We start from the raw sequence: 22,989 nt of genomic DNA, 5'->3' as shown, positions 1-22,989 counted from the left end.
GAATTGTTCTAGACAATGGTGGAAAATGCACCTCAACCAACCAGATAATGTGAAGCAATGCTAGATGAATAATTAACATGTAATGATTCAGACTTGCCTGGTAAGCAGAAAATGCCAAGAAGGCCAAGAGGTTTGACCTTAAACTTCAGCCATTTGGTAAACAAGTGTTCTGCAAGGTTTCATTTCATTTTCATACAGGCTAAGGATGGCATTTCTATTCAGAGGGCAGTTGAGTAAATGATTAACCAAAACAACTCCTTTTGACCAAATGAGTCAACTCTGCAATAAACAATCTGGAAGTCTGTGTGTTTTTTTGGACTTTTTGTTTATTTTTTTGTTAAGGGGATTTTTTTTTTTAAAGGACAGCAACGTTTTCCTTGCTTTTATGAAACACTGCCCTACGTTTCCAGGCAGAAAAGCAAAAACTTTTGAAAGGTCATATGTCTTTTCAGCAATGCAGAAATAAGAAGAAAACCAACTAACAAGAATAAAGGATGTATCTGATAACAATCTTTGGCAGATGTCTTAAAAGCAGAATATATAAACATGCATACTACATATGTAAAGCTAAAAGGATTTCACCTTGAAACATGATAGTTATAATTCCTTAATAAAGAACACTTGTTTATCACAGGCTAGATTAATCTCTGAGCTGGGTTATAAAGGAAATCAAATTCTGTTCCATTATAGGAGCCATTATTAATATCCTCCCTGAGTACAAGTTTGGGATATGGTAAGAGGCAAAAAAAAAAAAAAAAAAAAAAGCCTTTCTTCATCCCAAGCCAAAAGAGTTAGTGCACGTAAACACAGACTGGGATCCTAAAATGCTTCCGCAAGGCTTTGGGGGAGAATATATCCAAGTCTTCCCATAGGATCATGGCCTATTCCACATGGAGAACACTAAATTCGTCTGATTTCTACAGAGTAATGGTTCTCACCTGAGGGTGATTTTCTCCTCAGAGACTTGTGAAAATGTCTGGAGATATTTTTGGTTGTCATGCTGGCAGCTCCAATGGCACCGAGTAAACAAAGCTAATCAAAGTAGCATCATAAAGGCTTAGGACATTAAATTGCCATTAGAACCACAGCCTACAAGTCAGGCCAGGGCACTGCTAACCCTAAACACTGTGACGGATTGATAAAACAAAGGATTTCCACAGGACTCAAAGACTCCAGATAATAATCTAAATGTCTAGGATACAAGCGAAAATCCTGACTATACTGAGAACCAGAAAAAACACAGCTTGAATAAAAATGACAATCAAAAAGCTGAATCACATATTGGCGTTATTTGACAACGATTTTAAGGCAATTATTATAAAAATGACTTAGTGAGCAATTATAAATTCTCTTGAAACAAATGAAAAATAAAAGATATCAACAAAGAAATAGAAGTTATAAAAAGGAACCAAACTGAAATTACAGAACTGAAAGACACAGGAACAGAAATAAAAACTCAGTGAATGGGCTCAATAGCAGAGTGAAGACAACAGAAGACAGAATCAATGAATTTCAGCAGCAGCAGTTTACTCAAGTCGAAAACCAGAGAGAAACAGACTGAAAAAATACGTGAACAGAGCCTTGGGGAATTGTAGGACAACTAAGGATCCAAAATTCCTAACATTGGAGTTCCAGAAGGAGAGGATAAGTAGAGTTAGATTGAAAGAGTATTTTTAAAAATGGCTGAAAATTTCTCAAATTTGGTGAAAGATATAAGTCTACAGATTTAAGAAATTTCATAATCTCCAAATACAATAAATCCAAAGAAATTCAAGCTACAACACATCATAATCAACTTCTGAAAACCAAAGATAGTCCTCAAAGCAAGCAGAGAGAAATGACACATTAACAATAAGGGAACAAAAATTCAAATAAAAGCACATTTCTTATCTGAAACCATGGAGGCCAGAAGGAAACTGCACAGTATTTTTCAAGGGCTGAAAGAAAAGAACTGTCAACAGTGAATTCTATATTTTACAGAGCTATTCTTCAGGAACGAAAGGGAAATTAAGACAATCTCAGATGAAGGGAAACTTCTTAAAGAACATTGTCAATAGCAAACTTGCCCTTAAAAAACAGCTAAATGAAGTATAGTCAGCCCTCCATATCTATGAATTCCACATCTGTAGATTCAACAAACTGCAAATTTAGTCTTTGAAAAAAATTCCAGAAAGTTCCAAAAAGTAACACTTGAACTTGCCACACATCAACTATTTACAAAACATTTACATTGTATTTACAACTATTTAGAGGCATACCTCATTTCACTGCACTCCCATTCACTGAACTTCACAGACATTGTATTTTAGTTTTACAAACTGAAGGTTTATGGCAACCCTGTGTTGAGCAAGTCTATCATGCCATTTTACCAATAGCATTTATTCACTTTGTGTCTCTGTGTCATATTTTGATAATTCTCACAGTATTTCAAAATTTTCATCACTATTACATTTGTTTGGTGATCTATGACCAGTGACCTTTGATATTTCTACTACAGCTCACTAAAGGCTGAGATGATGGCTAGCATTTTTCAGTAATAAATATTTTTAAATTAAGATATCTACATTCTTTTAGAAATAACGCTATTGCACATTAAGTAAAGTATAATATAGTGTAAACATAACTTTTACATGCACTGGGAAACAAAATACTTGTATGTGACTCATTTTGTTATGATATTTGCTATATTGTGGTGGTCTGAAACTGAGCAGTAACATCTCCACAGTGGGCCTACACATGGCATTTGCATTTTATTAGGTATATTATAGGTAATCTAGAGAGATTTAAAATATATGGGAGGATGTACACAGGTTATACAAATATTACACCATTTTATATAAGTAATTTGAGCATCCTTAGATTTTGGCATCCAGAGGAGGTCTTGGAACAAATCCCCCTAAGATCCTAGGGGATGACTATAATTCATGCTGAAAGAAAATTATAAGAGAAAAACTTGAAGCATCAGAAAGGATGAAAGGACAATGCAAAAGAGCAGAAATATGATACATACAATAGACTAACTCTTCTCATGGGCTTTATAAATCATATTTAATGATAGAACAAAAATTATAACACCATCTGAGTCTCGAGACTATGATATTTAAAAGTGGGAAAAGTAAAAGGACTAAAATGGGAGGAAGGAGTCCGCGCTTAAATTCATGTGGTAAACTGTTAATGCCAGTGCGCTGTAATAAGTCACATGTGTACACTGCCATACCCAGAGCAATTCTTAAGAGAACTATTCACATAGATACGCTCAAAAAACTATAACTAAACCAAGATGGAATCCTAAGGAGCATTCAATTAATACACAGGAGGCAAAAGGATATCAGAGGTACAAAAAACAGAGGAAACAAGGAGAAAACAGTAACGAAATGGAAGATTTAATCCCTAACATATTAACAACTACCTTAAATGCAGATGTTTAAATACAAAAATTAAGAGGCAGAAATTGGCACAGTGAGTTAAAAACCTCACAATTCATCTATGTTGTTTATAAGAAACAAAACAACAAAACAGGTAGATTGGCAATAAAAAGTTTAAAAAATATGTAGCATGCAATAAGCATTACCTAATGGAATAGTAATAATAATATAGATAAGGTAGACTTTATCTGAGCAAAGAAGCTTATTAGAGTCAAAGACATTACATAATGTTAAAAGGATTAATCACCAGGAAGACAATCCTAAAGATGTATGTACCAAATAACTGAGTCTCAAATACATAAAGCAAAAACTGATAGAACTGAAAGGAGAGATAGACCATCCATAACTATTGTTAGGGACTTCGACACTGCTTTTTCAGCAAATGATATAATTATTAGATGGAAAAATCAGCAAAGTAAAGTTTATATATATATGAATATACCTGACTCATACATGACACTTCACACACTACTAAAATGAGATAATCAGAGCTTAACTGCTAATATTCTTGTGGTGAATTTCCCAGGAAAACAGGCACTTATGAGAGTTTCAAAAGACTGCAACTGCAATGTGCTTACTAGTCAGCACTGGAGATGCTTCTTTGCTGATTAATTCCACATATTAAAATATATCTGAAATATCTGAGTTCTTTTATGAGAAAACTCATACATTTCTGATTAACATAGTGTTTTCAAAATGTGAAATCTGACTTGGAGTCTAAAAAAGGCATTCCCAGGTAGATAGTTTCTTTTTAATAACTTCATCAGGTCTCACATAATCAAGTGACACACAAAGTAATTCATGCAAAAGAAATTCACCTGAAAATTCTAGAATTTAGGTACAAAGCAGAGCAATTGAACAAACAGTTAAAGCTCACTGGCCTGATTGTTAAGAGACTTGTGTTCGGGTCATTGCTTCCCCATTAATAGCTGTGTGATTCTGGGAAACTATCTTAACCTCTCTGGGCTTTAATTTTCTAATCTAAAAGAAGAAAAGGTTGAATTAACTGACCTCAAATGGTTCTTTTCTGCCCTAAACTTTTAAGACATTGTGAGTCATTTTCATGCCTGTAAACAGGAAGAGTTCTTTGCCTCCCAACTGAAAAGACACCATCAAAACTACCAACAGAGAACTCTGCTCCTCTGAGTTTGAGAAGATCAACACGGAACACTGTGTTCCACTGTGAAAGCAGAACTGGAGATCAAAGAATAAGGCATATCTGGGTCAGGTTTCCTAGTGCAACAGGCAAAGTGATGGGTCAGGAAAGTTTTTATGGACTGATAAAAAAGGATCCAATGCCTTTCAGAATCAGCTTGGTTTGGTGGCTGGAAACCCAAACGTTTCTCACCAAACAGACTTCAGATGGGAGACCTTAATAAATATTTTAGGTTTTAAAAGGCAGGGCAGTCACAGTGACCTCTGAGAAAAACAAGTGCTCTTAGATGTGGTATAAATAACCCAACGGGTGAAAGGCTTCATTCTAACTCAGTTCTCAGTTACCCGAAAGAAAATGGACAGGGGTTCTTAGGGAGGCAAAGTGCACTGAAAGGAAGACTCTGGTCTCCCTGAAGCTTGGCTTCCACTGGGCACCGCACACATCCAGAACCACCTGCCTTTACTGGGTGAGGGCCTTTAGAAGATAGTGGGGATGATATTGATTCAGAGGCAGCAGGGCTTCTAGGGAAATACAAACAGCACTGGGTGATGAGAGTGGTGATAATCAGGAAAGCCAAGGGTTGGAGAATCCCACCCCCACCACCAGGTAGATATTAAGAATATCACATATCAGAATTGATCCATGCAAACAAATTTTTATTAGCATCTGGAATTTACCTGCTAGCATAAACAATGCTGAGATACCCCAGAGGTAGCTCACAGTCTGAGTGGCTCCGTCAGTTAGAGTTCCAGCAGACAAAGGTAGTCTCACTCAGCTGGGAATTTATTAATGCGACTATGGGCTGTAGAGGTATAAATCAGCTTTAAAGTGAGTGAGTCATCTTAAAATGCCTCTGTGTAGGTTAAGAGGGTAAGTGGAATACAGGTCAGTCCCACTAACACGTCTTGAGGCTTAAAATGAAGGGGATTTACTGGTTAGTTTGTTCACCGTTAGCTGGGAGGGCCTCTCTCTTATGTCAGATTGAAACTACACTCTCTCAACCTTTTCATCATAACCTCAAGAATTCTAAGCTCCTCCATCCTTAATTCCTTCTCACCATTGTGCTGAGAGTGGAGAATCTTCCAATCACGGTGGAGACATCACTGGGGAGGGTCTTCCAGTGCCTTCCAGTATGGTTGGCTCTGTGGTAGGTGTGGGAGTGGGTATGTATCTACGCAGGCTCGCAGGCTTGGGACTTCCTACCGACCTCTTCAGAGGCTAGCCCTCATCAATCACTCCCTTTCGCTCAGGAGACGCCCTGGCTTTAGAAAGTGAGACAATCACCACTCCAGACTCCCTAAACCCCTATTCACACTGAGGGAATTAACCCCCTAATGAGGCTGATGTCTGATTAGCTCAAGGTCAAGCAGTAGACTCGAGCCCAGGTTTGAACCCCTGTGCTTTGTACCTCATAATTCTATGACTGGCCTAGGAATGGGTTATCATCTCTATCAGGCAAAGCTGTTACCTGCTGGTGGCTATGAAAACTTATAAGCAGTGACATTATATTAATACCCACCTTCTCCTACATGATGTCTAGAATCGCCCTTGATTTACTCAATGCATTCATCTTTAACTCCATCTTCTGCATATTGAGAATGACAGAATAATTTGCAGGATAATTCAGGCTCCATTAGTACGTTATGCATGCCTCGATTACAGTACTTATGACATCGTGCTATAATTTTTTGTTTACGTATCTGTCTCTGCCACTTGACTGTGAGTTCTTACAGACTTAAGGCTGTATCTTACTCTTTTAGTATTCTACCTCCTACCTAGAACTCAGTAGTGAATATTTTGAACACAGTAGGTTTTTAATGAATGAGCCAACTTTATAGCAAGGCTCAGTAGACAAGTACACCTGGTTTGCACATATTCATTTATTCAACAGATATTTGTTAGTTTCTTACTGTATGCCTAACACTATGTTAAACTCTAGGAATCCAAACATACCCTCTGTGAACCCTGTGAGATAATGGCACATCAGATAAATTCCTAATTGCTACAGACTGTTTGTATTTCTCTAAAATCCATGAATTGAAGTTTTAACCCCAAAGTGCTGGTATTAGGAGGTGGGAACTTATGAAGGTGATTAGGTCTTAAGGCTGGAACACGCATGATAGGATTAGTATTATTACCAAAGAAGCCCCAGAGAGATTCCCTGGTCCCTTCCCACATGTGAGAACGTAACAAGAAGATGACTGCCTAGGAAGCAGGCTCTCATCAGAGAGAATCTACTAGTATCATGACCTTGGACCCCTCAACCTGCAGACTGTGATAAATAAGTTTCTGTTATTTATAAACTACTCAGTCTAGGGTATTCTTGTTGTAACACCCTGAAGGGACTAAGAATCTAATCAATACACAATCTGAAGAATATCAAGGAAGATTAGAAGTGGCTATTTAATACGGCCTGGTTGAAGAGCGATCCTAGAGAAGGAAACTGCTGAGTTGCATTTTAGAGTATGGTTATGAGATAACCAGTCAAAGAAATGTTGAGAGGAGGCCGTTAGAGAGAGGAAACAGTAGGAGTACAGGCACCAGGACACAGCATAGCCAGTTGTTGGAAGACTGCCAATTTGGTGTGGTAGGAAGAACTTCAAGTACGAGACAAGAGGGGTTGAAAAGAGTGACAAATCTAGATGGTAGTGGGAAGTTTATCACAAGTTATGGAACTTGGATATTATTCTGTTAATGATACTGATGTAGTAAAGGGACTTAAGCTGGGGGAGAGATGTGTAAGGTGTGTAGTTGGAGAGAATCACTTCCTGACCTTATGAAGAACAGACCTGGGGGATAAAACCAGAATTAAGAGAACCAATTAGAAGACAGTTACTATGGTACTGGAGAGAGAGGAACAAGACTTGAACTAGGGCAACTGAAGAAGGAAGAGAAAGAAGAGGATTGACTTGAGTTTGATTTGGGGATGAACTCACAGGATTTGGTGGTTAGTTGGATTTGAGAGTAATAGAGAGGTAACAAGGAAGACTCCCAGGTGGAAGATGAAGCCATCCTCACAGAAACAGAAATGAATTGTCAGGTGTGGAGCCAGGTCATGAGTTCATTTTGGATATCCTGAGTTTGAGGTGTATCAGCCTAATTCAGGAAATGCCCAACAAGTAGAGGAAGATGCGTTTGAAGCTTGATGGGGATGGAGAAAGAGCTGTGACTAGAGGTACAAAATACACAGTCAAAAACCAGAAGCAGCGGTAGAAACCATGCTAGTTGGCAAAGTCACTAGGGTGAGTATGCATTGTGAGAGGGCAAAAGGGCTAGACCAGCTCCCCGGGAAGTACTGACACACGAGGAGCAGGCAGAGGAAAAGAAGCTCACAAGAGTCTGAGGACAGTCAGAACCTACTGGGAGTGTGAGGGTTACCATCCCGGGCTCACACATGGCTCCCTCACTGCCAGCTTCGATGACCTCCCAGTCACCCCGGGTCTGTTACCACTATCCCCTTTAATAAGTTTCCTGTGTTTTGTCCTTCATAGAAGCTATGACACTATAAAATTAACACTTGGTAGTGTTATTATTTAATTTCTGCCCCACTTGCTAGAATATAAACTCCATGAGGGCAGAGATTATTATCCAGGGAATTCCCAGAGCCTAGCAAGAGCTTGGCAATTAGTAGTTGCTCAATAAGTATTTGATAAATTAAAGAATGGTATCCCTAACTCTCAGAAGGTAGAGTTTCAAGGAATGTCACTTTTAATAATCAAGCTACCTGTATGCAGTTCAATTCCAAGTATAAAACATGCTTATTTTATATTTTTAGTTATTTCCTACCTGAAAAAATTAAATTTCTCTTTTTTTCTTTTTTTTTTTTTGTCTTTTTGCCTTTTCTAGGGCCACTCCCATGGCATATGGAGGTTCCCAGGCTAGAGGGTCTAATCAGAGCTGTAGCCACCGGCCTATGCCAGAGTCACAGCAACACAGGATCTGCACTGTGTCTGTAACCTACACCACAGCTCACGGCAACACCGGATCCTTAACCCACTGAGCAAGGCCAGGGATTGAACCCACAACCTCATGGTTTCTAGTCGGATTCATTAACCACTGCGCCACAACAGAAACTCCTCTGTCAATTTTTTAAAGTCAGTGAACATTTTTCTTCTACTTCTCCTGGATATGATATGAGGACTCCAAATACTTGGAGAGTGGAGAAAGGCAGGCTAACATCAGACTCAACTGTGTATTAGTTTGTAATATTGTGACACTGTCATTATTCCCCCAAGCTACACCTTGTTTCAGAGTGGGATGAGTGGGAGATAGATGGCCAAAACACTTCATGAAAATTTATCTGGTTATTCATCCTGGGATACAAATTATGATGTGAATATGGTCACGATATAGAATTTCCTTTAGGCAGCAGTTTTGTGGAAAACTGTATAATAAAATACATTGTGTGGCAAAGTGGGTTAAGGATCCAGTGTTGTCTCTGAGGTGGCACGAGGTGGATCCCTGGACTGGCACAGTGGGTTAAGGATCTGGCATTGCTATAGCTCTAGTGAGGTTGCATAGCAACCTGGCCCAGGAACTTCCATATACCACAGGTGCAGCCAAAAAAGAAAAAAAAAAAAAAAAAAAGGAAGTTCCCGTCGTGGCGCAGTGGTTAACGAATCCGACTAGGAACCATGAGATGGCGGGTTTGGTCCCTGCCCTTGCTCAGTGGGTTAACGATCTGGCGTTGCCGTGAGCTGTGGTGTAGGTTGCAGATGCGGCTCGGATCCTGCATTGCTGTGGCTCTGGTGTAGGCCGGTGGCTACAGCTCCGATTCGACCCCTAGCCTGGGAACCTCCATATGCCGCGGGAGCGGCCCAAAGAAATAGCAAAAAAAGACAAAAAAAAAAAAAAGAACCTATAACCTATCGCAAATCTATATATTAACATGCCATTACTCATTAAAATGCTAACAAGTGGATTTCAAAGTCAAATGCTCCCCTTACAAACAAATTTAAATAATGGTTATCAATATTTATGAGAGGGTTCATCTGAGCAATAAGGCTAATGCAGGAAAAAAAAAAAAAATCCAGGTGTCAAAAGGCCAGTCTCCAGGTTTGGACATACACATTTCAGCAATTTAGGTCTTTGTCTCCTCTCCTTTCTCACTATTTCCTCAGATCCTTACCCATCTGCAGACTTATGCTTGAGATTTTATACAAAGGGACAAAAGTCTCTAAATTTGTAATGATGTTTACATTAAACATCAGAAAACACTGTGGGAGACATAGCATAATAACTCATATGTGCACCAAGTTTCAAAACATATCTGATCTTTTCCTGAGAGAATTTTCTGATGAGACAGATAGAGGAATAAAAGAGGCTCAGCAGGGAGTAGAGAAATACTGCAAAGGGAGTCTGAGGGTATGCAGAGCAAACATTTCTTTGTGGTCAGGGACATTGGTTAGAATGCAGACTGCAGCTCTGCCAGCCTCTTACTAGTTTTTGAGTGCCTCCAGTTAGCAGCTTGGACTTCAATTTCCTCATCCTAAAATGAGGATTATGGAGTTCCCGTCGTGGCGCAGTGGTTAACGAATCCGACTAGGAACCATGAGGTTGCGGGTTCGGTCCCTGCCCTGCTTAGTGGGTTAATGATCCGGCGTTGCCGTGAGCTGTGGTGTAGGTTGCAGATGCGGCTCGGATCCCGCATTGCTGTGGCTCTGGTGTAGGCCGGTGGCTACAGCTCCGATTCGACCCCTAGCCTGGGAACCTCCATATGCCACGGGAGTGGCCCAAAGAAATAGCAAAAAGACAAAAAAAAAAAAAAAAAATGAGGATTATAATAGTACTTCCTTCCTTCATAGTGGTAAAGTGTTAAATGATTAATATGTGCAATGCACTTGGAATAATGCCTGCCGAATAGTAAGTACCATAAAAAAAAGTACTGCTATTGTTACTGACCATTTTAACTTGGGCCATGATGTTGAGTACAGGGTTTTACGTCTCTCATTTCTCAGATCACCTTCTCCTTTGGGAAGGGTTACAATGCAGATTCTAAATTGTTGGCTTAGGTTTGCTCTACTCCCATTTTTAGTACCTGATGTTTGGGATCCACTGACTCTTAGGAGGTAGGTTTGCTTTCGCTTTCTACTCCATGTACAGTCTGTAGTTCTTTCTCCCAGAACTTGTAAGTCCTGGTTAAATCATCAAACAAGCACCAACTACAGACTTATATAACTCAATCAGGAGGATTTCCCTTAGGAATTTGCTCAGGACCTTCTGAGTCAGTTACCCAGGGAAACAAGCTGGTGATGTCACAAGGTACCACACTTCCAGCTCTCTCTCAGGTCTCTTCTCTGGAGCCTGAGACAGGGCCCAGTTGTGTAAACTCTGCCCGGCCTAAGCCTATTCGTGTCCTCTCCAAGGCAATGCAGAGGCCCTCATTCTCTCCCAGCAATGCCTAAATTCAGGTATGTTGGGGTAGTGGCCACATACCTCTTTCTGATCTTTGGCCACAGATCTCTTGCTATGCTTCTGCCCTCCCAGGGAAAAGAAATGCCTATGCAAATAGAGTGTTTGAAACAGCTCTAGTAACTTGGTTTTCTAGGATGTAGAAAAAAAATCTGGAAGCAAAAACAAAACAAAACAAAACAAAAACAAACAAAAAAAACCTAACTAAAACCCTGGGGCTGGTCCCTGGAGGATCAAAGGTTTTTTTCAGATTTTACAGGGCCTCCAAGACCTTGGGAGCAAGATTACACTACCTTTCCCTTTATATTTACTTTCCTCCATGTGATAAACACGCCCACAATCTTCTACTTCTGGTTTATCAAACTGCCTCTCATTTTTCAAGCTATATGCTATGGCCACTTCCATGTTCTACTCAAATGAAAAAGAAAGAAAAGAGAATATGGGCTATGATGGGATTCCATTAGAGTTTACTGATACCTAATTAGGTATTGATACCTAATTAGGTCATTTAATCATGTCCTAATCCAAGTCAATGAGGGCGAAGTGCACTTCTTGCATCACTCCCTGCCCTCTTTAAAGCCTACACACTGTAATGCACAAACCTTCAGTTTATCTGATATTACCTAAAGGAAGTATCTGAAATCAGCAGTAAATCTGTCACTCAAGTTTATCAGGAAAGAAGCCTATGAAAGAAGCAAAATTCAGCCATGTTGAAACTCTAAATCCTTGATGGGTGTGTTTTACAGCTCTCTGGCCTGCTACAGGACTTCAGCTGTGACCTGCAGAAGGACACCACAGGGAAGCTACTCGAGACATTCATAGTTCCTGGTCAGAGCAAGCCATGACGAGGACTTCTACATGCATATACCACTTTTCTGTTTTGAGCTGGTATATTTTCCTCAATTTTTATATATCACAAAAAGGAGAGGATCAGCAGAAATCCAAAATCTTTCCAAATGACGGACAATGGAAGTACTTGACATTCCTTAATCTGGTAAGTCCATACAGCTGTATCAGGAAGCAGTCTATTTATCTATAATAGATAAATACAAATAACACCTTTTGATTCTATTAAGTACAAATTCCATTATTTGTCTTTCTTTTTCATTGTTTGTGAGTTGTGTCCTTCTCTCTTAACAATTTGCTCTGAGAACGCCAATTTGGGAATTATCCATAGCTACCTTTTGTGCTGGCTAATTGCTAAATGCTCTTTTGAAAAGAAGCTTACCTTGAAATTCTCAGATAAGCCCAAATGGGGGCTAAATTAATGATTTCACCGTGGGACTGACTACATATGCAGGAGGGATTTTGAACCTTGCTTGAGGAAGTCTGTGAGGGAAGGCAGAGTGGCGTATGTTGCGTGGGAAGTGCAATTTCCAGTGGAGGAATAATGCCATTTTACAGCACACACAGACTAACAGATTTATCTAAGAAAAGCAAATACATTTTGCCATGTTCAGATCCCACTTCAATTTTTTAGAGACCCATCTTAAAGGAAAAATCACCCAACCAAATGGCAAATACACATTTTCAACTCTTTACAAACTAATCACATGACTTGATCCCTTCTTGCTTCCTAGCCCAGCTTACATAATCTGGTGAAGTGTGAATGAATGGGAGAAAAATAGATTTTTTAAAAAATGTTTGGGAATATGTAGAATTATATTTAGAGTTAAAAGCTAAAAATGGTACATCCTTTAGGGATCCTAACTAATGTTTGAGGTTTGAAATTTTTAACCTAAATGTAGGATGCCCTATAAACATCTGATTTTAGTAACTGGACAAAATATTCCAATTCTTAAGTTATTTTAATCCTAGGCAGAGGTAATGCATAGTAAGAAAAATGACACTCTGAAATGCTAAGGAGAGGAAATTTAGAAAGTTCAAATCAAAGAGACCTGGAAATTCAGCTTCCTCCTCCCCGGTAATTTGCTGGTCTTTGATTTTGAGATTTGAGCTCTGAATACAGCTCTACTATGCCAGAAACATATCAAAGTGACTGCTTGTTTCAATCACAGAATTTTATGAAAACAAAAACAATAACAAAAATGATGTGGAATTAGAAATACTGTAAGAGTCTCAGCTTTATGAACCTATTAGCTATATATTAAGAATGACCACATAAAGAGAGAAGTATCAGCCAGAATTGATGGTCTAATCAAATCCAATTCCAGTATGGATGTCCTACTTCACCTATGCATGGCTAAGAACAGATTCATCAACTACTTTCACAAAACTCCCTGACTTCTTAATTCTAGCTCAGTTACATGTCCTAGAGCCATCATATTTCCAAGAATGGAAACAGACATTCATCTGCGGAAGACACTTATTTCCCAGTGTTAATTCCATGACTAATAAGCCACCAAATTTTATGTTTTCCTCTTGCTAGATTCAACCCTTCTTTCCCAGTCTTACAGCTCTTCTCATTGTAGGCTCGGTATTAACTTGTACAATCCATCACTCACTCAGATTTCAGATTAATCTTCCCAAAGAACTGTTTTTGGTTTGGTTTGGTTTCAAACATCATGAGCCTGCTTGAGAACTGTGGTCGGCTACTCAAGAAACTACAGTGGCTCCCTCCTACTTTACAGGATCAATTCTAAGCTCCTGATTTAAGAGCTCATCTGCCTGCTTAGCCTTCCAATGCTCCCCTCCCCAGGAACCTTGGTGTATTCTCCAGGAAGGCCTGTGTCTACTCCAGTGTTGGCCCCTAGGCTTTTTGCTGTCACTGTTCTATCCATATTCACACTATTTTTGAATGAAAGACCTACCTGCTTCTTCACCACTTTGCTGCTTTAAAAGATCACTTGAAATCCCATATTCTCCTTAAAATCTCTGCTGATAAACTCCAACCCAAATTTGTTCTTCCTTTCCCTGAGTTTCTGCAGCATCTATCAGTCTCTGCTTATTTATGTATAGCATTGTTTTCTCATTTCCACCCACATGTGATTTTTAACATTTTGATCAAATTGCAAATGGCTCCAAAACAGGAGTGGTATCTCCTAAGTCTCTGCCAGCCTTAACATTCTACAATTCTTCATTGTATTTGCTACAGTGTCTGGTACAGATTATTCCCCTAATAAAAACTGGGTGACAGTATGTAGACTGGACTTTGCTGCATTCCTGAGGAGCACAGTCCCTTCTGACAACTTCTGGCCCTTGAAATGGGCAGAGAGGGGCTTACCTGTGGCTATTTCCTTTCTGTTCTGTTCAAGATGTTAGGTGTCATCTTGAGTGTGACTTAATGCAACATTTTCCAATTGGTAAAGATGGGTTTAGTGAGTTTTAGAGGATCAATTTAAAGACAGACTTCAAATACGTTACTTCACATGAAACACTAGGCCTTAAAATTTCTAGCTCTTCAGATCTTTCCGGCTGATTAATGGTTGTGTTTCCAAATGATTAATTAGTTAATGGTTGTGTTTATGAAGTGGTGGAGGTCTTATAACTTGCTATATAACACACTTAAATTTATTTTCTGTAAGCTCACCAAAGTCAGCAACCACAGCTTGCTTTCCAGGAAATGTATGCCCTCCCCTTTAAACAGCTTTAATTTCTAGTTGGTGGAATATCCATTATGCCCCCTAAGAACAAAGCCCAACTTAACACAAGTCAGCACTTTGAGTGTGTCTCATTTCCTTTTGAAACCACCCCAGGAGATTCAAGAGAATTGGTCCTAAGTGATCAATTCCTGCCTAGCATCTAAGGAGAGTAAAGGAAGGAGAGGGGAGATGTGAGTCCCTGCCTAATGAGGGAATAAACTGACCCCAGGAAAGAGGAAGCCAATTCTCTGTTGGGAGGGAAGGTAGTATAGCCTAGTGGTTCCAAGCATGAGTTCTAGGATCATTAGCTCTCTGGGATGTTGCCCCATTTCCACCACCCACAGGTGGTATTTCTTTGTGTCTGGGCTAGGCATTTCCTTGTGTCTTCTATTTCCAAATCTGTCTAATAGAAATAAAAACAGTGTATAACCAGAGTGACTGTAAGGGAAAAATGATCTAACATGAAGGAAGCACTCAGAATAGGATAAGCAGTAGACGATGGAAAGAGAAGATGGGAGAGCACAGGTGAGCTTCTAGGCATCTCCTCTTTGGGGAGAGTAAGGATGATGCACAGGGGAGGGTAATTTCATGAGACATCAGTCCCCTCACTGAGCACCATGGCTGTTGGGTCTTGGATTCAGGGAAGGGTCACCTACCTGCCTCACTGCTCAAGTGTCTCCTTCCAAAGGCTTCACGCTCCAGCTTCCCACTGTGAAGGCACTGCTTTCCCTGGATACTAGCTGCCCAGGTGGGAAGTCCTCGGGCACAGGGGAAGCCATAGAGGTAGTGTGTAGGCTCAGGCAGAAAGCACTGAATCCTCCTGAATGGGAAGCCCCAGGGTTGGATGTGGAGACAAGTCAGTGCTGTGGGCATCCTTGAGGTGCTCAAGCTGACTCAGGCTTCCAGTGCCTGGCTCTTCCACAGATGCTGTGTTCCCTCTTCTCTATCCACTCTGCTTCCATCCAGGGACTGTCCCTGACCCCAGGGAATGCAAGCTGGGGAGAAGGGATGGAGGGGATTTTCAGCTACCATTTAAGTTGGGCTGTAGAATTCACAGGGTTTGATGTTATTTTCCTCTTTTAAAAAATAAACTTCCTTCTGAAACATGGTTAGAGGTGATGCCTCATAACTGGGATCTCCAGGGGAGATTCTGGGTGAGCCTCTCCCTGTTTCCCTCACCCCACCTTCACCAACAGAGGCAGGACCTTCCCCACTCCTCTTTATAAAGTTGCCTGAACCTCAGGCAGCCCTGACCTCATTATCCTCAAGCTGTCAGGATGACAAGAGCAACTTCATTACATAGGTCCTCAAGGACGGCAAAGCAGGGCCAGGGGAAGAGAGATCCTTGAGCAAGTTCCATTGTCCGAACTCCAAGGTAGCCCATGAACAGTGAGAAGACAGAGACCCATCTACAGTATAGAGCAACCACTTTGATACTTGGGGCCAACCTTTAATTTCCATCATCAGGTTATTATATTAATCAGTGGAACTCTTAAGCTCAACAAAGTCATAAATACACAACTACATATTCCACAAAAATGCTTACGATCATTATTTTTAGTTCCCAGATAACTAAAAGAATGAGGGCTGAGAGAAGAGAGGGCTGAGAGTCACTATCAGCACCTAAAATAAGAGCTGTAATTTACTGAGTAACCATGACACCATTTATTGAGGAACCATGACAGTTTTATGTACACAAAATAAAGATTAGTGATTGAAGGTCTAGCCTCTGGAGCCAGACTGCCTGGGTGCCACTCACTCGCTGTGTGCTCTTGAGCGAGTTACCTAACTTCTCTGTGCCTCAGTTTCCTCATATGCAGTGGATCCGGGGGGTGGTACGCAGATGCCCCCACCTCCCCAGCATCAAGGTACTCATTCTCCAACCTCTGGCTGCTGATGACTTGTGGCTGAGCTCTAATGACAATATTGTCCTCGGCAGAACGGTGCTGCCTAGACCAAGGCTTAAGGCCTCCGTGAGGTTGTTGCATCCAATGACTGGTTGATCGAGGATACAAAGGCTGGGCTCCAGAACAACTCTCAAGGGGCAGCTCAGCTCCAGGGCTCCTTCAGAGATCAGGTGATTCTATGCTGCTGCACTGCCTTTCCAGTTTTCCTGCTGCTCCGTCCTTCTCCCTGCCTCCCTCCCTCTCAGAAATGTTCAGAGAGCATGCCTCGATGAACACTCGGCAGGCATATTTGGATCTCAGATTCTGTTTCCCAAGGAACTTGACCTACATAATGTGAAAGAGTAAATGTGCAGAAAAGCTTCCTCATCTGCTGCCGTCCCTTTTTCTTCTTCCTAATAAAGATGCATTAACATAAAGTCTGTCCTGGCCTGTATTATGTCTAATCTCTGGCACCTCACAGGCATTCTGTGAATGTTGGCTACATGAATAAATGGTCAAAACATGATTCTAAATGGTAAAAGCTGCTTTCTAGAGAACCCTACTATCCCACTTGTAAGACAGTCTACCCCACGGCCATCTTAGTACTACACACTGAATGAAGCTGGCTGTCATCAGCTAAACAACACGGGTCGACGAGCATTCTTACAAATCTTCTTTCCAACCTGTCTCTGAATGTTCTTAGTTTCCTCCCTTTTTTCCCCTTATATTTTTCATATTGTTTCTTCTCCCATATTCTTTATCTCATTCTTTTATCTGTTTCATCAGCTAAAGGCACATAGTGATAACTGAAATAGTACACTGCATATAATACGGATATATTTGGCAAAGGCTTCTTCTACCTGCTCCAAATGCTACCACCCTTACCACCACGGTTACATAAAATGCTCATCACAATCAGTCCCCACTGGCTGTTTTACTCTGGACTGGTCTCCACTGCAAGTATTGCATCATTTCGAAGACCTAAGAAAGTCCCCGCCTGTCTGAGTCAGGCACAGAGAGCTGAGCTGGGCGTTGGATTACTTGACTCATCCAATCAGAGTTGAAACAAGTCTTGCTCAGGAAACTTGTGGACTCTCCCTCTCTGGAATTATTTTTTAAATGAAAAAAATTCTCACTTCCTGGGATAGTTTAAGAGGGTTCTGGCTTAAAGCAGGGAAAATAATCTTGATGACTTAGGTTAAACTACTGTGATTTCAAGAATTTGGTGAATTTTGTGAACACAGATGAATGTAAAAACTAAATATCCTTTAGCTACAGTTTCTTAAATTGCACCAGTTATAAAAAAAAAAAAATGTAAATTAAGCTCTCCCAGGTAGTAAGTTTGTCAGCTAGCACCAGAAACAGAAGACAGCTAACAAACTTAGATTAGCAGCCTTTCAGAAGAAGGCACAAAACAACAAATGTAATTAGGGAAAAATTGGTAGAAAAGACAAATCAGAGAGTAGCAACTCTAAAGCAAACCTCAACCAAGAAGATACCATTAGTTCTGCTTTTCTTAGTGGCCAAAATAATTGAAAAATGTAAACAGTTGTAGTTTTGTTGTAAGATTCATAAAAGAAGGCCAGTTGTTGCTATCATATGTTAATGCTACTATATTAGTTTGCTGGGGCAAATTAGTTTGTGATATCAAAGTATCACAGAACCAGGTGGTTTAGGAACTACCTCTTCAGAGTTCTGGAGGCTGGAAGTCCAAGATCAAAGTGTCAGCAGGGTTGGTTTCTACAAGCCTCTCTCCTTGTCTTGTAGACAGCTGTCTTCTTCCTGTGTCTTCACATGGTTTACCTGTTGTGTGGGTCTGTCCTAATCTCTTCTTATAAGGACACCAGTTCTATTGGATTAGGGCCCACCCTACTGTCCTCATTTAACTCTATCACTTCTTTAAAGACCCTAACTCCAAATATAGGACTTCTCGAGGCACTGAGGGTTATAACTTTAACATATAAATTTGGGGGAGAGATACAATTCAGTCTATAATAGCTACCATTTCCCCCTTGACTATTCTTTCTTTGCACTTTTATAAACACTCCTGTGCATGGTCCTTAGGGAATGAGCAGGCCAGTGTCCAGTTAGGTGAGCTGCTCCAAACCTGTCCTGGAGGCCCTCTAGGAAGCCTCCCCATTGAGTGAGCCTATGTTGCCTCCCTCTCCTTGCTCTCTAGCTCTGCCCTAGTTCTTGCCTATTTATTTCTCTTGGCAACATCCTAGCGCCTCCCTCCTGTGCTCCTATGTGGGGGCTCCATGAACATTCCATGTTGCTGCAGATGTTGGCACGTTAATGAGGATTAAGATCACTGGAAACAAGGTTCCCTCACACACTGCTGGCATCTTTCCCATGTGGCATACGCCTGTGAAGTAACGTGTGAGCTGAGGGCTGGGGGGAGAAGTGACTGGCAAGTTTGTGGTGTGGAGCACATTTCTCCTATTGGTAAAGGAGAAGCTACGGAGGCTCTGAGTAATGTGTTCTTTCCTAAGTCCAATTTCCACAGTCTGGGACTGGGAAAGGCAAGAGAAAGTTAGGACAAGCTTGACTCACGATGACGCCAGGAAGCCCTCGCTAAGGAAAGTGGTCACATGGACCTCACATGCTGGGTGGAGACGGCCTCTCCCTAAGGAGTGAAAACCTGGCAGACGCAGTGCTCAGAGCATGATTAATTGCCGTGTTGATAGAACAGTGCAGGCTTCCTTGTCAGGGCCCAGGGCCCTCGCCTGCCCTTCCTAATGACAACAGCTGCCTGATGTGGCCTCAGGGGTAAGCTGAGAGCTGCTGGGGAAGAAGGGTGGAAGAGGCGACTTCTTCTAGCATCCACATTCTGTAGCCCTTAGGGGATGAATGGCAAAAGTTAATGATAAGTATTGGGGTGGCAGCCTTTTCATGGCATTTAAAATGGTAGCCAGTCCTCCTTGGAATGCCCCCTTCTGGGTCAAGCTTCCCTCTCCTGCAAGGTTCTTGCACATTCCTGGTCTTCTACCTGGTTCTTTGCTACTTAACTGTCCTCTTAGCCCCTCTGCCCCTTAAAGGAGGGCATTTTCTCAGCGTCTGCTTCCATTTCTCCTCCCCCATCCTCTCTCCAGCAATCTCATCTCACCTCGTGGGCTCACTCCCTGGGTCCCCAGAGCCCCACCTCCTTTGAGACTGCCAGGTCTGCCTTTCCAAAAGGAAGTTCCTCAAGTCAAGTGGGTCTCAACCTTGACTAACCTGACCAGAATCACCTAGAAGAATTTTTTTTAAATCCCGAAGCTTGAAAAGCACCCTAGACTCATTAAATTAGAATCTTGGGGGGTGATAATTAGGCATCAATATTTTTTTTTGAGATCATTTAGAGATCATTTAATTCTCACACCTGGAGATAAGGGTCTCTCCTCTGACCTCCCACAGTGCTTTATCTTTATTCTTAAAAACCTGATACATGATTTGTTTTTTGCTTGTTTGTTTTTTAAAGCCTGACTCAAGAGGTAGACTTTCAGCTTCAAATCCTGGCCTTGACTTTTATCAACCATGAGACTTTAGGCCAGTTTGTTCATTTCTCTGTGCCTCATTTTCCTCATCTGTAGAATGAGAAGTAGAGAGGTAATGATAGGACTAACCTCCCAAGGTTGTTTTAAGAAATTAGAAGCTCAGATCAGTGCCTGGCCCATAAAAAGAGATCAATGAAAGTTAGCTATTACAGGAATTCCCTATGTGGCTCAGTGGGATTGGTGTCGTCTGGGAGCGCTGGGATGCCGGTTCCATTCTCCACCCAGCACAGCAGGTTAAGGATCCAGCATTGCCTCAGCTGCTGCTTAGGTCACAACTACGGTTCTGATCTGATCCCTGGCCTGGGAATTCCATATGTCCTGAGAACGGCCAAAAAAACACACAAAGTTAGCTATTATAGCTTTGAGTAATAAGTAAGATTTTTAAGTGATAAGTTTATGTCTAATTCAGTGGTTCTAGAACATTAGCATATGCAAGGACCACCTGAAGTTTCTATAAAAAAAAAAAATTCTTAGGCGCCATTACCAAAGATTCTGATTTCATACTCTGGGGTGGGGCTGAAGTCCTGCATTTCTAATAAACTTTGGGGTGATGCTGGTGCTACTGGTTTAAGAACCTAGCTGGGAGTATCACTGGCCTAATTCACCTCTGTCCTCCCCTGCCCACCCTTGCTTCAGCCCAAGGAGTGGCAGGAGGCCAACTCTGTAAGAGGTTTCCTAGGGTTCAGAGCTCAGAGGCTGTTCCCCAGCAGCCAACTTGGTTGATCATTAGTCCAGCTCCCCAGGTTCCACAACTTGCCTGACTCACCCTCTCCAAGCAAAGTCTAAGCTGTTCCTTCTGTACCAATACAGGGCTTTCAAGGAACAGGATGGATTCTGATGCAATAACTCAAAACTACCCAAACTCTGTACTACTGTAACCTTTTAATTAGAAGCCATAAGTTTGTGGGAAACAGTAAGAATGGACAAAGTCTGCCCTCATCGTGATCGTATATTGTCGAAAAAGGCCCTGCTTCTTTTTCACTTGGCCTCAAGGCCCTCAGGTACTTAAAGATACATCCGAGCCCAAGCCTTGCTCGATCTCTACAGATTTAAATCACTCCCTCAGCTGGACTGTCTCTGCAAAGCCTCAGGCTTCCCCTTTTAGTGAGAGAAAGAACACTGGCTTCTCCCCCGGACAGGCTAGAGGCCATTCTGTACACCTCCCTCAGGAGAGCACAGAGCTCCTTCACCGTGCCCTTGACCCTGCTGCCGGCTTATCTAATGAGGTTGCAACACTAGCCATTTAAAAACGTTTTCTTCCTAGGAAAAGACCAGAATATATCCACCATTGTGTCTGGCGCCTTGCCCTTGTGCTGTTTGTTTTTTCCCACCTCTGTTTGGCCAAGGTATCTATCTCATTACATTCTCCTTTTAACCTATTTCGTTTCCATTTTAGCTCAAGTCCATTACACTAAACACTGTACACATTATTATCCTCTAAGCAACTTTACTCAATCAGTTGCAGCAAGCAAGGTCAGGGCCCGCTGAGCTGCAAGACCAGCCTTCGAGCTGGCTCCCAACCAAAACAGCCAGCAGCCCCCTCCTTCTCCAACAACTCTGCTCCCAGAGGGAGAGCGCTTTACATCAGTGAACAATGTATTAATTAAAGCAAATGAAAATGCCCTCATTTGTTGTAATGAATTTAGTTCTTACAGGCCATTTTCTATGGGGTGGCCTGCCTGGAAGACGTGCTGAAAAGAACTGAAGGGAAAAAAGACATAAAGTTTGTAACTGCCTTCAGAGACCTGCTTTTCACCACACTGGCTTTTCCAATATCTGCTGTAAGTTACAAAGATGTGCAGGTAATATAATACACTCGTCATATGGACTGACATTTCTCCTGTGCTGCAAGGATGTTTGGGAGCCCATCATTGTAATCCAGGGCAACTATGTTTGCATAAATGGCCTGAGGACTGCACTGCCCTGCTCAGTGTCTTTGGGAAATAAGGCACATTACCAACAAGATTTATCTTTAGCTTTTGTATCTCCATGACTATTTGATACAAGATCTTTAGGGTGTCTAACAGGGGAGTCTGAAGGAACTTTCTTAAAATACAACTGCAATAACCTTGGTTCCACCAGGGTGATGAGAATGGAGAGTGCTGAGGAAGGAGATGACTAATTTTCCCTTTTACACATCTTGTTTCACTTGCTGCAATAAGCATTTGTTGGTTCTGCAAGTAGAAATGATAAAAAAAAAAAAAAAAGGTATGGGAACCTTTAAGGTCGACATATAAAAAAGAACTGAGGAGAGAGAGATGGGCCTCATGCATCTTGTTGAATGAATGGACATTAATCAGGATGAAGCAAGGTGCGAGTAATCGTAGGCTTCCTGCTGATATTGTCCACCTTTCTCCAACACTGCTCATGTCTTCATTCATTAGTTAGAATGGAAACAAACTGAGAAAAGGCAGAAGGGCTGCCCAGTAGGGCCCATAATTAGAAATGACCACCTCTTTCCACCAGTCATTGTCTGCTTCCTACAGTAGTGAGACTTCAGACTTAAAGACAAAATGAAACTCTCCAAACACTAATGAGTTCTCTGATAAAAGAGCAAGTACTGGCATTCCAGCTTTACTTTGTAGGACATCTCCTCCTCCACCCCTATAAACCCTCTAAATGCCAAGTTTTTTTTTTTATAACCATGGAGTTTGTTAATTTTTATATATTTTTTTATTCATTTTTAAGGCTTAGAAATTGAACCTTTGGAATTCAAGAAGATAGGAAGATCAGAAAATCAATAGTTATTTTTTTCCACCTCTACACTGATTTTATAGCATTCAAAACATACACTTTGAAATGATAGCTGGGGGTCGGGAGGGGTGAGGTGATGGCACAAGAAGATGGGGATCTATGAAAACTAAGCAAGAAAGAGATACACCGCTTAGTTAACTAGCTTGTGAGTTACCCTGGGAGCTTGTTACTTATCCTCTCTCCCAGGCTTCCTGATTCCCCTTGCCATGCCTGTTTAGAGAGGGGCCAAGGAAAGGGAAGATTCAAGCCACTCCATGTGACTGCTCTCAGCACTTCTGG

General features: G+C 41.3%; 1 protein-coding gene and 1 long non-coding RNA gene across 4 annotated transcripts in view; one reads left to right on the top strand and one right to left on the bottom strand.

Moving 5' to 3' along the window:
- Nucleotides 1–22,989, bottom strand: part of LOC146401174 (uncharacterized) — a 1,049,691-nt gene that overhangs the window by 518,386 nt on the left and 508,316 nt on the right. The window lies entirely within an intron of this gene.
- Nucleotides 11,599–22,989, top strand: part of ADTRP (androgen dependent TFPI regulating protein) — a 70,282-nt gene continuing 58,891 nt past the window's right edge. Inside the window, exons 1-2 of one of the 3 annotated variants that reach the window (XM_021100190.2) lie at nt 11,599–11,986; nt 21,603–21,737. In XM_021100190.2, the coding sequence (XP_020955849.1) occupies nt 11,834–11,986; nt 21,603–21,737 (288 nt within the window). In that variant the 5' untranslated portion in view covers nt 11,599–11,833. The remainder of the gene's footprint in view (nt 11,987–21,602; nt 21,738–22,989) is intronic. The other 2 variants (XM_084967412.1, XM_021100192.2) reach the window with 2 other exon arrangements.

Source organism: Sus scrofa, chromosome 7 (genome assembly GCF_054392235.1).
Source record: "Sus scrofa isolate SSC_HxYL_T2T_F1_AM1 chromosome 7, Sscrofa_HxYL_maternal_Yorkshire_Landrace_v2.0, whole genome shotgun sequence".
NCBI classification, from domain to species: domain Eukaryota; kingdom Metazoa; phylum Chordata; class Mammalia; order Artiodactyla; family Suidae; genus Sus; species Sus scrofa.
This window is presented reverse-complemented; position numbering and strand designations above follow the sequence as displayed.